Below are 15,369 nucleotides of genomic sequence, written 5' to 3'. Positions count from 1 at the left end.
CCCAGTGCCACCCCAGGCAGCAAGCCCATGGCAGGTGCGTATCCCACTGCGTTTACAATAAATAATGCATGCACATATTGAGGGCACCCCCAGGCAAGAGAGACATGGACATGTTGGAATGAGCGCAGTGGAGGGCCATGAGGATGATGAAGGGGCTGGAGTATCTGAACTGGGGAGCAGCCAAGGAAGGTGGGGTGTGAGCCTGGGAGGAGTGGGCTCTGGGGGTCCTGTACGTGAAGGGGGTGTAAATGAGATGGATCCAGAGACACAGGAGATTCCACTTAAACATGAAAAAAAGCTTTGGAAAAAAGCATGGAAAAACCCATGAATAAAGTGAGTGTGATCAACCACTGGCACAGGCTGCCCGGAGAGGCTGTGGCATTTCCATCCACGGAGATATTCAAAGCCAATTGGACATGTTCTGACCAGGCCGTGGACCAGCTGATCTCCGAAGGTCCTTGCCCACCTCAGCCATTTTGTGATTTTCTTTTTTTTAAAATACCAGATTTGTTAAGCCCTTTATTATTTCTTAAGTAATAACACAAATTTGTTAATTTGTGTTTCATCTAACCTACTGCTTCCTGGTGAGAAAGTGAGGGATGTGACAAAACCAATCCAACAAGCCACCCTTCCCCAAACAGAATCCTAAAAGGAGAAGGTGCATGGGATCTGCAGGGTGACCTGCCAGCTAATTGGTCGAGATGCTTTAGCAGAGAGGATGAAACAGAGAGCATATGGTACATGGATGTTGCTGTCTCCTGTGGGCACGGTTCATACATGCTTCCACGAAGGGCTGAGAAGGCAGAATGAAGCAGGCGTCGGGCAAGGGCAAGAGAACAAAGCACAGGCTGTAACTGCCTGCCCTTATCTCTTTGGTGGTGAGCAAACCTACCCGTCCGCCCACAGTGTGCTGTGCTAGGCACTTGGCAAGGGCACATCATCACTGCCCCATGAACGCTGTACCGTGCTGTCTTTGATTAGTTTTGTCCTCAAATTTCATTTCAGTTCTCATTGTGGTAAATGTAATGGGTCTGCAGCCGAGTGATCGCATTTTTCCTCTCAGTCCTTGTTCTCGGTCCTTTGGTCAAGATACAAAATCAGTGGGTTTACCGAAAGCCCTTGTGATTGCACACTAATTTTGTCTGAATTCAAGATGTGGAGTACCTGATTCCTCCTCAGACCCCTTCTCCAGCCTGAGTGCACTAATTCTCCTTTTCTGCTTTTTTCCTCTCCAGGAAAATTGCAACAGCTCCTTTCTGGAGACAATCTAATGCTTTAAGCTATTACTCTAAAGTATCACCACGGTTTCCAATAAAATTTTATTTGACATTTAGTTAAAATCCATTTTCTGCTACAAGTGAATTTTTTTTCCTAGTCCCTTGATGGACACTTCAAGCAGAATTCATTGTCATTGTCTTAAAGGTCAGAAGTTGGGGTTTTTTTTGCAGATCTTGCTTTGTAAAGCAAGCTGTTACTCAGGATTATGAGGCACTGTAGCAAGCTGTGACAGTCCATGAAACCATTCTTCACTGCAATTACATGGATTTCATAAAAGTTGTGTGAGCAAACAGAAAGACCTTCACTGCAAAATCAATGATCATTGTAGAGTCCCTATGAAAGAACCAGTGCAATCCCAGTCTGGCATGCAGCAGCCAGCGGGCAGCGGGGAGTATCTCCTTCCACAAAGACAAAACCCACCGGGATTTCCAGGGCCAGCAGCTCTGAGACAGGGAGCAGGGATCTCCCCACCTCTGAGCGAGCCAGGTCCTGCTTTGCTCCAGGGAGCCAGTGGTGCTGGCTCTGCACCGAGTCAGGCAGGGTAGAGATGCCTGTGGCGTTAGCTAAATGTTTACTTCAAATACGTTATGAGAAATTAAAAGTCTAAATGGAAATACTACGCAGAAACTATACTTTTAGATGCCATTTTGTTTGCAATTTTTCATACATATGAATTAAACTGTTTGATAAAACCGTTCTAATAAGCCATGCTGTAGCATGGGATACTGGTTCAATGGCAGTTACATTAAATTTAATCTGTTGCATGATGTGTTAATGTTTTTAACTTTCATGCCTACTTCTAGAGAGCCCTGTGTGCTCTTGATTGTTTCCTTGTTTTGATTTTAATTGGAATTGTTTGATAAATGTCTGCAGCCTGTTAAAACAGGCTTAAAAATAGATTTAAGGTGTCTTTATTTCTACACTCCTGTGTTATGGTAGTGTTATAGTTTTCCCTGATCGCAGCTGAAATCTCAAGAACCTTTTGTTTTCTGAAAGTCCAGTTAGGCACACACTTTTTAAGGCATACCAGAGTGATGCTGCCACACTTCTGAAAACTGAAAATGCAAAACCTGTTACCGGTGGAATGTTGCAGAAAGCACCAGTGACAGACAGCTGTGCTTACCAGATGGGGAGATGTGTCTCCAAGAAATGGAAGGCTCTGGCTTCCCTGTGGCCAGGCACACCAGGGTAACATTGCTTCCTTCGTTCACAACGATGTCACTTGAAATACGAAATATCTTCGGAGAAACTGCAATGAAAGAAGGAGAAAGTTGTAACAGAAAGCTGCTGAACCAGTGCAATCCCACCAGACACGGCGAGCTGAGGAGAGTTGGGATAGCTGCTGTCAGTGATAAAAATACATCCACTTGTTGAAATATAACTGTGCCCAAACCCTTGTTTAGGTGTGACCACAGCTATTTCCATCACATCTGCAGAAGCTCAGCCATGGATGCAAAATGTTACAAATAAGAAAGCAGCGATTTCCCCCGTTTTGTGCATAGCAGGTTATGTTACTGAGTCCCCAGTAAACCACCACCGATGGATGCTCTTGTTTAAAAGAAGGCTGAGCTTGCTTGTGACATTTTGAAAAGAAGATGAAATTAAGTTTTTCTTGCACTTTTAAAAATAAAAATGCCTATTACATCTATTCCATGTGTACTTGGAGGGTCATATCTGTAATTGGAGAAGACTAAAATACATCTATTTCTGTTGCTTTGTATTGTTTTTAGCCTTGCAGTAGCAACACAGCTAAGAAAAAAAAAAAGCTAGATTTTTTTCTTCCCTTTCACCAGCAGAATTCTCCCTTAAACTCCATTTTCTGTGCTATTTATTTATCTGGGCATACAAGAACAGAGTTCCACATGGGTGGAAAATGATGGAAGGCATTAAATGGCCTACTCTTAAGGGAATACTTTATTTCTTGTAATGTTACACATGGAGGAAAGGAACTCAGGGACCCAGCAATGAAGGCAGGAATTCTGGATTTCAGAATGAATCTGTCTTTCTAAAGAAATATGTATTTCTTTACATGGTGTGTTATTACATTTGATATAGAACTCAAATAATTGCGGTAACAAGGCATACCCTATTGACATTGCTCAAAAGCACTCTTCTCTATATGAAAAACAACAAATTTTCTGCAAATATCTGTAAAGGATACAGCTGTTGTGCATGGGTGTTTCAGAAACTTCTGTAACGACTGCTTTAAAATCAAAGTGCTCTGCAAGGTAAGTGGGTGCCAATAAAATGAGGGGAAAATGATATTTATGATCTTCCATTTTCCTAACCGAAGTCTCTGTCCAGCTGGAGCTTTACCCTCCTGGGTGCCACAGCCCCTTCTCACTGGTTTACTCCAATTTGCCATGGCCAAAATCCCACCATCTGAGCCTGCACATACCCATTTGCAACCTGGAACACATTGTTAGCGTCCCTTCGACGTACTTTAAAAGTACAGAGCTTTTTTGTATGCACAGACTGGTCTTGGGTGCTCTGGGATCCCCACCTGCAGATGCTCTCCAGCCCTTTCCTTGCTCCAGCAACTGGAAGTATTTCAATACTAGAAAAGAGCTGGGGTCAGACAGAATTAAAAAAGCTGGAAACCCTCAGTGCTTGCCTGTGGCTGTGCACTTGTGAGCAAGGAAAACTAAAAGCCTGTGTAGGATATTTTTAATTAGCAAACATTGTCTTTAGGGAAAACGAAGGTCCGGAGAAGGCTGAACCTTCCCCAGTTCCTACAGCAGCGAAGGTTGGTATTACCCACCCCTGAAGCTCAAGCAGGTTTACACAGTCACTTGGCAGAGGTACACCCCTGCATTTGCCACAGTCCAACCCACAAAGGTGACACCCCCCTTCCCTCCCGCGCCACGACCTGACAGGCACACAGCTCTCACAGACCCCTCGGAGCCAACACGCACGAAGAGCCATTTCCACGGAAAGGGAGCATGCATTTTGCAAAGCCCTGCAATGAACCCGTTACTCAACTGCCTTCTGCAGGAGTCCCTCCCATCCTAAAGGAGACTGTGGGCAGCATCCCCCCCCCTGCCCCCCCCCAGCTGCGCCATGCCATGCCATGCCCCTTCCTTGGGGTCTCCCATGCCCTGGAACAGGCACGTTGGCATTGGTAATAGAGGTCTCACCACTCCCTGTCCCAGCCCAAGCTAAATATCATCAATGTTTCAGCTCAGCAGTAGACAAAAATCTGAAAGGAATTCATATTTATGTGTAGGGTATGAAAAATAAATATACTTTCTAAAGACAGCTGGTGAGGGATCATTCTATCTGAAACGCAGAAATCCATCTGAGAGCAGGATATCATGAGTAATGGGGCATATGCAGTGGCTTTATTCAGTCTACAATATTTTTAAATTATCTTCCTAAATCTGAGCTACTTCTTTCTTTATCCTTCAAGAATGAAAGTACTTCCAGAAAGTCAAGTAAAAGAATCAAATAACTCAAAACAGTTCTTCTCACAAGTAAATACATACAACTGACTGACGCAATATCTATTTGGAACTGTGGAAATATCTTCCAGATTAAGTAAATGTTACAGTGTAAGATTTCCAAAAGCATTAAACTTATTATTCGAGGTTCTGCACCTTTGAAGCTAGAAAAAAAGAGAGATTTTCTCATGTTCTGGCATTACTGAAGCAGTACCACAGAGGGATTTTTCACACCTGACACCTAATGCTCTTTATCCAAGTGATTCTTATTTGCCTTAAACTTGTCAATAACTGTAGCGGAGGACGTGGCTGGAGCCCGCTGTGCTGCTGTGATGGAACCTGGGTGGCCAGTACGGACTAAAGCAAACTAAAGGAGGTCTCCTGGTGCTCAGGCTGTGCCAGGGTCGGGATTAGGTTTAGTCCAGTCTCCTCCCTGCATCCATCACCAGAAACTGGGTGGCTGAAATATGCACTCACTTTTCAGTATACCTATTTAATTAGTGCCACTGGTAAAAACAGATTAGAAATACAAGAACATTAATTTCAGGGGAATGGGGAGCTCTTGGCATGCTCTGTTGCTGGTCCTTCAGCTCAGCTACTGCAGATGCTGTCAGCAGAGTGGCATAAGGATCCAGCATAGAAGCTGGGCCATATGTGCAGTTGTAATCCAATCTCACAGAGCACAAATTTCCAAAGAAAATACACTGACAGCCCTGCCATGGGCAGGAACCTAGGACTGAAGGAACGGGGTTTCATTCAGTTCACATGGATGAGCTTGCTTTTCCAAGGTAAAGATCAACATGGTCTACCCTTCTCTGTGCTGCCTAAAGCAAGCGTTGTCTTCGTCCTCCATTGCCTTTTCTCCATGGGTTTTATTTGCTCTTTATCGTTCACCTCCTTTCCAAGTGTCCGCTTCTCACAAAAAGCAGCACATTGTCTCTAATCTCAGCCCCCCACCCTGGATTTCCTCCTGCAGATCCAGGTCGGTCCCTCTCCCTGTCTGGGGACAGCCACTGGCCCTGGCTGTCGGGCTCACCTTCCCTGCCTCTGGCTTTGCCTACTGTGTTCAAACCCCAGACGGATAGTATTTTGTCAAATATTTTAATTTTGGTAAAACCATATGTTCTAATGGCAAACACTCTGAAAACCGTCCCCTGGCAATTCTACATGTAAGCCATGGTTATGGAGCACAGAAATTGATATGAGCAGAATTCAACTGTAGTAACGTATTTATGGAATATATGGCTGGGGGGGTCACTGGGATAATTTGGTCTGAGCTTAGATAGTCACAGGAGCCTGACTAAAGTATGAGTTTTAGAAAGCTGTCTAGTCTTATCCTGGTGACTCCAGGTGATGCTCACACTGCCACATCTGGTAAACACTTTCAGTGAATACATACCCCCTCACCGCCGGGAAATAGCATCTTTGTTCAAAATTGCATTCCACTAAATTCAGCTTTTGGAAATCAGATCTTCATAATGTTTTTGTCTGCCAGACTGAAAATCCCCCTTACTATCAAGTGTCTTTCCTATGACGAAGGACCCATACAACGTGACAGATCACCTCTTTCTCTGCAGATGATTTGGGCACTACAAACTTAATTTTGGTAAGGCTTCCTAGATAATATTTGGTTCTCCCTTTTGAGGAATATCTGAATCGTCCTGAAATGTGGACAGTGGAACAAGGCATAATAGCTTAGCAGGAGCCTTACCGACACTGTGTACAGAGGTAAACCCACTACTTTAGCTCAGCTTTGTTTCTTCTTTCCCTGTGCAGTGATTATCACACAGACCATCATTCCTATTGCCCCTCCAGCTCCTGCCGTGGCCAGCCTTGGGGGGAGGGAGGGGGCAGGAGGCACCGAAGGGCTGAGGATGGCTAACTGCATGCATCTCCTGCGTGGTTAAAAAAACCCAGTTATGTATGCTACTACAGCAATGTCAATACCTGGAGGCTTCTCTCGGTCCCATTGCATGTCCACCTGTGACAGCCTCCTGAGCAGTACTATGGGAACCTCCTCTTAGTTTCCCCTTTAAAATTGCATATCCTGTGGAAAAAAACCTTGTGTCCCCAGTGGGAGAAGGGTAGTGTCCTCAGGGCTCTGCCGCAGAAGTGACCTGCCTGCTGTCCAGCGTCACCCTCTGCCCTACCTCATGGCAGCTCCGGTAAGATTTTCCCCCATCAGCTTCCCCACCATCCTGCTTTTTCACCTGCCTATTTGGAGGAGCTGTTTTGTCTGCTCAGATCTGCTCCCTCTGAAGCCTGACTGATTGATGCTGATAGGAACTGAGTCTCTGGCTCCTACTTCTTCCTGGAGTCCAGAATTATGTGTGCCATTATTCTGCAAGCAATTGACATTGAGTCTATAGTTCATTGCAGGGTCTCATTTCTCATTTTCAAGGACTGGGATTATATTCTTAGTTACATTCACATGTACATAAATGATGCAGCATAATAAAGCTTAATAGTGTAGTGGGAATGACTGTAGGGTAGAGCTGCTTTTGTAGTTGCTGTTGCTTTTTTGAATGTGGGAAAGGATGTCTTGTTTTCATCACAATTCAGAATTACCATGTAGAAATTCTGGAGCCTCAGCATAAATGCACTCATCTTGTTTCTTAAAATATGGGCTGTCTTACTGCCCACCCCCCCCCCCACCCCCCCCCCCAACTGAAATGTCCAAATCTACATAGTATCAAGATTATAACATATGTGGCTGGACATACAGCTCTGATTTTCTGATTTTTTTTTCCCAGATAAAGGTGGTGACAAGTTAGTAAATACATTTTTTTATAGTAACATTTATTAAATCAAACAGTGACCAACTTTCTTTTCAGATTATAATGTAATCAGTCCTGTCTTATCTACAGAATATAGCCAGTCCCAATAAAACATGTGAGAGGAATTGGATTTTAAGTACAGAAGTGTTACATCTAGGAGTGTGGCAAGAAAGATTTTATCACCAGAATCGAAGGAACCACCTGCTTCACCCCTCCCAGGTGTTGCAAGTGTAGCTTTGCACTCACATTGCCTTTGCTGACACTTTGCACACTTGCTTTTCAATAAAGAGTGATTTTTTTTGGTGAAAGAGAAGTATTATACAGCCTCTTTTCCAGAATCCCCAGTACCCTTCAGTTCTTCATCCAACTGCTGGGCTGCATCCCCACCTCTCTGTCTGCTATGATAATTTCATTTTTTCCCTAATTATAATTTCATAATTAAGCAATAAACACAGCAGGGGGAGAGATGTTGTTTTCAGCAGCTTAACTGACCATTTCTTTTGGACTGGAATTAATTTGTTGACCAATCCATCTGTGCAAATGATTATGCATTTCTAACTGCGAATGGGCAAACAGCAACGTGCACCGGAGTTTGCAAACCACGGTGGGGGCAGCGCATTTCAGAGCCCCTCCTGCCCGAGGCACGCAGCTCTGCTGCACCGCACTGTCTGAGCACAACACACGCTGCCCAGGGCCTGAGCTGCAGCGGAGCGTTCTGCAAGGGATGCTGGTGGAGAAGCTGTGCGTCCCAGAAGTGCCGTGCCTGTCGTGCCCCAGCCTTTGCTTCTGCAGAACCGCTAACGTGCAATCAAATGCATCTTTCTAAAACCGGTACAAATCTCAGAAGGCAAACCCCTCCCCTCAAAAGCACACACAAACACACTCCCCAGGAGCAGCTACCAGCCCCCAGGGGTACCTGCTCCCCTCCATGCAGGGGCGAGGGGCAATGCAACACCCTCACGGCACAGCCCTGCCACATTTCTTCTTTTTTACAGATTTTCTGATATGGTGGCACAGACAGGGTACCACAACTTTTGGCATTCCCCCACACACAGAAGAAATGGGCTCCTCCAAATAGCATTCCATACTCCTTCTGATGAATCCCAGAGTGAGACATTTTCAGCCAAAAGGCAGGTGGACTCCATCAGTTCTCCTCCTGCAGCTGGCTGGAGCCTACAGGACCCCAGTGCACAGTCTCTGCTGGTAGCACTTCACACCCCTGCACGTTCTATCCCAAATATGCAAGGGCTCAATCTGGTTTTTAAATGTGCAGTATTTTATAATAGCTTTTATACTATACATGAGACTATGGTTATAAACATGTACGATCTATTGCATTTGTGCTAGGGAGACAGATGCCCCGGTGCAAGGACCCCTGCCCAGCACCCTGCCCCATGATGGTTTCCCACAGCAGGCAGGCACGGGGCACCGTGCTTCCCCGCCGCGCTGCAAACACCCCGATGTCATCGCCACGCGCCCGGGGCAGCACTTTCCTCTCTCCCTTTATCTTTCATGTCTGCATCTCGGTTAAGTCTTTTTCCTCGTGCCCCGTTAGATGAAGTATTACAGAACTACCACTGAGCTTTGACTACGGAGAAGGAGGAACCCCCCCCGGCAGCTCTGCACCTGCAGCACTGTGTGCCTGTCCCAGTTTTATACCCACTGTGTTTTCGCACTCAGTGTTGCACAGAACACAGACCCCACCGTCCTCGCCTTGAGGGACACAAAATCCCAGTGGACAAACACTTTCCAGATTTTGCTGAAGACCGGAAGGTCTGATCCAGAAGAAGTCTGCACACTTTTGTTTCTTTTTGAGGCTTATCATCAGGAATTCCACAGTCCTTTGATTTGAACTGTGACATGGTAGAAGACGGAGAATTTTCTCCAGACTTACAGAGTGCAGATTAAGTGATTTTCTCTTAAGTACATGCTTTGTTCATTTTCTAATTGACTGGGCTCTTCTTTAATCTAGGTTTTATAGCAGGGAAGTCAAATAAAATCTAGCAGAAGATGTCTGTAAGTCTTATTACAATGGCACTGAGCAGGTCGCATCATTTATGCACTTCCAAAATAGAATTAGAAAATAGATCAATGCAAGCCATACATAAAGTAAAATAATGCACTAGTCAATACCGAAGTGTAGTCTTGCTGTATAATATCATTCTGTAAAACTACAGAAATGATGCAATATGATCTAGAACTCATGAAAACCTGTAGATTTTATTTTTATCTATGACTTCATAGGAAGATCTTCTTTCCCACGATAGAAATTGGCTTCTGTATTATTTCTGGACTCTCACAGTTTGAGGCCAATAATGATTCCTGGTATATCAGCATGCTGCTAACTTTTCTGCTCTTTACTGACTGATAGGGATCATTACATTCAGATCACTAAAATCCGTGGATTTTATTAATTATGATTAGAATATCTATGCATAATCACAATGGAAAGTTAATATTTAATGAGAATGAAAAAATGTTTATTTTGTGTATGTACTTCTTGTGATACCTCTAAAGATTCTGAACTACGAGCAGATTTAGCTTTTAATATCTGCTACACTGAGCTTTGAGTGCAGATTAAATCCGTTGCAAAGCTACTCTCCATCTCAACAACTACAATCTTTCACCCATCCCACATGGCAACTGTGAAGGTCAGAAGAAAAATTAAATATAGCAGTGAGTAAACATTTATGCAGTATACGGATTAAAGAAATGCATAAAGAGCAAGATAATAAGCAAGGATTAAAGTTGAGTTAAACTCCCAAATAAATTTTGTACAGGAGTCCAAAATGAAAAGCACTTTACAGTCATCTGTCATTGTTTCTTAAAATGCTTTTAAAGGAATACTTTCCCATTTAGGACGAAGTATATAGACTATTTGTAGAAATTAAATACAGGAGACAATCAAATCTAATCTGCTTTCTATAGTTTTATCCAAGTGCCCTGCTGCAGAGACAGGGACTGAGCGAGAAGCCTGGGGGATTGCCCTGAAGGTGGAATCCCTCCCTTGGCAGGAGGCAGCACCAACAGGGCTGTAAGTGCAACTGTGCAACACGCAGCGCGGTGTTAATGCAAGATACAGCCTGGTACGGGATCTGGTATGGGATCCCTGGTGCTGCCCGACACCGGCGGCGGGCACAGAGCACCAGTGCAGTGCGGGGGCCATGGACAGAAACCCCTGTGGGTACCTGGTGTGGCTGAAGAGTTATTGCTAAGTGATGGCCAAGCAACTGTGAGGCCACAGAACGGATTTTCCAGAACCCACATGACAGTCTGATTTTCCAGTTCAATATTTTGAGTGATTTGGGACCAATTCCCCATTTACAAATTTCAAAATAAAGAGTTGCCCGTGCCCTTTCAAGTGTTAAATGTGCTTTAGTCTTTAATAATTTTCTGGGAGTCAAAATAAATCAAAATCAAAGCCAAAGAGTTGTGTTATCACAATAAATAAGAAAAATGATAATTTTTTATTTGCTGATGAAATACAAGGCAAGACTAAACATTTTGAAAAAAGATTTACATTTCAGCGAAGCCTCATTTTCTGTTCAGAAAGCAGTCTGTTACATTGCTCTACTTAAATTTGATCAATTGAGAGAAAAATATGGGAGCAAAAGACAATTCACCCTCACAGGTAGTCATGCAGGCGAGGTGGCATCTGCAGTGCTACAGTATGGTCCTAATGGGCAAGCCCATCCTTACGCAGATTTAACACTCCACGCCCCCCGCACCCTTCCTTCATGTGCCTGGAGGAACGCTTTCTCTAAACGGTTTCTGTAAATGACCGACAATCTGAAAATTTCAGCATTTTCCATCATTTCTTTTCTACAGTTCTTTGTTGAGAATAGTTATTGTACTTGGCTTTCATAAGTAATTTGTCAGCTTTACAGGATAGGAAAAAAGAAAGAGGAACATACTCAAAAAAGTTGTTTACCGGGTTGGTTTGCACAGTGTTTTGTTTAAATATTTGCCAAAGCTTATATCCACTACAGCGTTAAATAAATTAATCACCTTTATTAGAAGTGCATACTGATAGAGCGTGGCATGAGGGACACAGCAACATGTTTATTTTCCCTTGGGCTGTTTATAACAGAGGGAAGGAAATTTGTTTCTGTTTCCAAAAGCAATTAAAACAAACGGCATGAGAATGAAGTTCAGACAAGTCTTAATAGAGAGCTTCTATAAAACCAAGTGTGCAATAATAACGATAACGTTAATAATAACAATCATAATTTTATTCCACTCTCATGCCACTGAAGTACAATCCATTGGAACCAGCCCATCAGCTCCAAAATAGCTCCTACGTGATAACAACCCACCGTCCAAGTCCAAATCCCAGGGCCTTGAAGGCAAATAAAGCGGAGGCTCGCGGCATCCCCCCCCAGCTAGCTCCGCAAAACCCGCTGCGAATTGCTGACACTGCCCAGCTGGGGTCTGGCACTCAGGGTGGGCTGTGCCCCTGTGTCCCATCCCCCCCAGTTTGGGTACCCTCCTACCTGGACGGTGTGATGCTGCTCTGAGCCACCAGGACCTCGCTGAGCATCGTCGGGGTGGGGTGGGGGGTTGGGGGATGATTGTCCATGATGTGCAGATGAGCCCGTAAAGCACTGGGGACTCCTTGGCGATAATGAACCCCGCTACCTCAATGTAATTTGTAACCATTAGTAGTCAGGAAACTAGCTGAGCTGCACTTGCAGCCAAAATGTACAAAAAGAGCTCAGAAGAGAAAGGGATTATTATCATCTCAGGCTCCCTGCGTTTTAATCTCCTCATCGGATGTTTCCCTCTGACTCTTGGGAGCAGGTGACCCTCTGATCCCACCAACCTGATGAATCCCACAAAGCTCCTGCAGCCTGTGTCCCACCCCCCAGCACGGGACCTGTGCAGCGTGGGCAGCATGGCCGCAGCAGCAGGCATGGAGGCACCGCGCTCTTCCTCCCACCAGTGCACACCATCCCTTGGTGGGGGGCACGGAGGCAGTGAGACCATCTCCACATCTTCCTAGAGCCTGTCTTGGAATATAAATTTTTTTTCCATGTACACACAGATTTTGTAATATTCCCTGTACATCTGCCTTCCAAAATTCTAAAAAAAATATTCAACATTTGAATTGAATCTTTCTAATTTCAAAGAAATTCTGAATTTAGCTGTGAAAATGTAAAGTAAGCGGTTTGTCAGGCTGTTTTGAGATGTTATCAGAGGCAAAACTCATCAGGTCTTGACTTGGGCTACTGATCCCTAGCAGCGGATTCCACCAACCGCCAGCAGCAGGTCCCTGGTGCCTCCCGCTCACCCCAGCATGGTAGCGACGTGAGCAGGCACAGGGCTGGCTGCTTTCCTCCGAGGCGAGGTGGCCAGCGAATTGGCCAGCGCAGCGGGGCCAACGCACAGCCCCCAGGGCTCCCCACCCTTTGGGAAGGGGACAGCTTGCCCGCGGCAGGCGAGAATGCCACGTGTCACTGGGGGTTCCCATCAGCTGCAGCTCTGCCCCCCCTGACTGCAGGTCAGGGACCTTTGGGACCTGAGCTGTCTGCTGTAGATACTGAAAAAATAAGGTGAAACGTTGCTTTCTCTCTGCAGACAGAATAATTTATTGCTTTGCTTTCCTAATATGCATATTGATTTCATTAACTTGTATAATATGTAGAAATCACTAACATGACATAAGAAATAGATTATTGTTCTTCTTTTTATGGCTTGGACATAATGATTAGTTTTTGTGACAAATACATAGAAAAATTAAAATGTGCTTATGAGGGTTATTAAAACCAGTGACGAACTCCATTTGCCACTAATTGAGAATCTATATGACTTTTCAGCTTGCAGTCATCAGATACCCCAGCATCTGGAAAACCTTCCACTTTACAAATGATTCTGTTTTCCAAAAGTTTTCATGAATTTTAGCATATGCACTCGAATGAAGATTTCTTGCAAGAAAACCCTCATTTCCTACTATTCCCTTCTCTTCCCATTTTAGTCAGAAGGACAAGCAACTTGTGACTGAATAACAAGACACAACCACAACACCCAAATGTGAAAAAAAAGAAAAAAAGAAAAAAGGACAATTAATCAAAGGAAAGTTTTTGTAAAAAAAAATAAATCCCAGGTTTAAATATGGTTATTAGGAATATGTAATACGTTTGAACTGGATGTGAATGAAAAGTGAGGGACTGCATTAACAGCTAGGGTCTTCGACAAGCCATCCAACCATCTGCAGAGCTCATCAATAACCATTGCCAAGCAACAAAAAAAATAATAACATTGCCAACCGCAAACCGCTGTGACTGCTGTGAGGTGTATTAATTAGCAGAAACAGATGTAACTTATTTCCAGGAGATTACACTGGCTGATGTCCCACGCAACAGCTAAAGCTGCTAATCCAGCACAGTGGCTAATTAGCCAGCAAGGTGTCTGAAGGTGCTTGTGAAACTTCGTCACTTGCTCTTGACCCCCAGCCCAGCCATAAATCCAAGCCTTTTTTGATGTGGTTTGCGGGAGGATATCCTCCAGCCAGGGGCTTTACACAGAAAGTAGATGATACCAAATATTTGTGACCTCAAAGTAAAAATGGCAGGGTGGCAAAGAATCTCCTTAGAAGCTGGGATTTGCACAGATTACTCTCGGTCAAGAGGTTAGTGAACGGAAGTCACAGTATTACGATGCAAAATTCATAAATTATAATAAATCAGTGTGCTTTGAATGCTTAAAAAAGCAAGGAACTATTTCACTGTTTTAAAACACCTGTAATTTTTTCAAAATTTTAAAATTATTCATATCTACATAAATCTTACACCTCTCTGGCAAACACGTACACAGTTTTCATTCTCAGATCTGTAACCAATTTTGATCCCCTAACCACCTCTAAATGCCACATCTAAAATACCTTATCTTAAAATAAAATCAACCGTAAACATCACAATTTCTTTTTTCCCAACAACATCATTTTTATAGTTGAACATATTGCACCATAGCTTCTATCATAAAAAAGATAATTGTGCTTTTTAGAGTTATAAAATCATTTGCCAACAGTTAAAAAAACTCACCCTTGCTCCGCTTCTATACATTCCCCCCCTGCAAAGGGCACGTCCCAGGAGACAGCAGCCACTGACACTAGGATTGTCAAACAGGAGTTTGACAAATCAACAACTCAACAAAACTTAAACTGCTGCATTTTAAAGCAGAGAATTTCAGAGAAGAAACCCTTCCTGGATGAAGTCCCATCCCAAATTCCCAGCTGGAGGCAAAGGCTAATGACGTTTTTCTTTGGGAAGGAAATTTTTTGAAAGCCAGTTATTAGTGGAAACTGCAAGTTACCAAAAAATAAAAGTTCAGAATTTTTCAAGCCATATTCATCCAGGGAAGCGGTTGGTTGCCCCTGTGCCCAGCAACACTTTACCGGCCCTAGACATGGATCCCTATGAACCGGGTGACTGACCCAGGGCATCACACCTCCTTGTGGCTGCTGGAAAGAGCCGGTGGAAGAGGAAGAGTTCACATTTTTGGAGCATTTCAGGCACACGTTGTAAGTGTAAGGCCAAGGGCAGCTCATGGATCATTAACCCTGGAGAAATGCACGCCCCGAGACGGTGGGCAGCTCCCCCGTGCAGCGCAGGCAGCATCGCCTGCAGCAGTTCAGCCCCCAGCTCCTCCCATACCTGCACCTTCCACGGTGACTCTAACTGCTTATGAATGCAGAAAAATGCAGGTAACCATCCAGATGACTCTTCATGGAGCATCATTTCTTGTCCAGCTGAAGCTCCATGTTGTAATCAAAAGTTGCACGAAGATTTTCTTCATGTTTGACCAAAATAAAATAATAAGGTGAGCTCAATATTTAGTGGGTTGTAAAATACCCCCAAAACTTACATGATTTTTAG

At 44.1% G+C, this 15,369-nt stretch overlaps 1 protein-coding gene across 2 annotated transcripts in view; it reads right to left on the bottom strand.

Moving 5' to 3' along the window:
- The window catches only part of NEGR1 (neuronal growth regulator 1), a 295,272-nt gene that overhangs the window by 107,560 nt on the left and 172,343 nt on the right, over nucleotides 1-15,369 (bottom strand). For both annotated transcript variants that reach the window (XM_056356242.1, XM_056356241.1), the window contains exon 3: nucleotides 2,402-2,527. In XM_056356242.1, coding sequence (XP_056212217.1) covers nucleotides 2,402-2,527 — 126 coding nt within the window. The remainder of the gene's footprint in view (nucleotides 1-2,401; nucleotides 2,528-15,369) is intronic.

Source organism: Falco biarmicus, chromosome 11 (genome assembly GCF_023638135.1).
Source record: "Falco biarmicus isolate bFalBia1 chromosome 11, bFalBia1.pri, whole genome shotgun sequence".
Lineage (NCBI taxonomy): Eukaryota > Metazoa > Chordata > Aves > Falconiformes > Falconidae > Falco > Falco biarmicus.
Note: the sequence above shows the minus strand (reverse complement) of the source record. Positions and strands in the feature narration are given on the sequence as shown.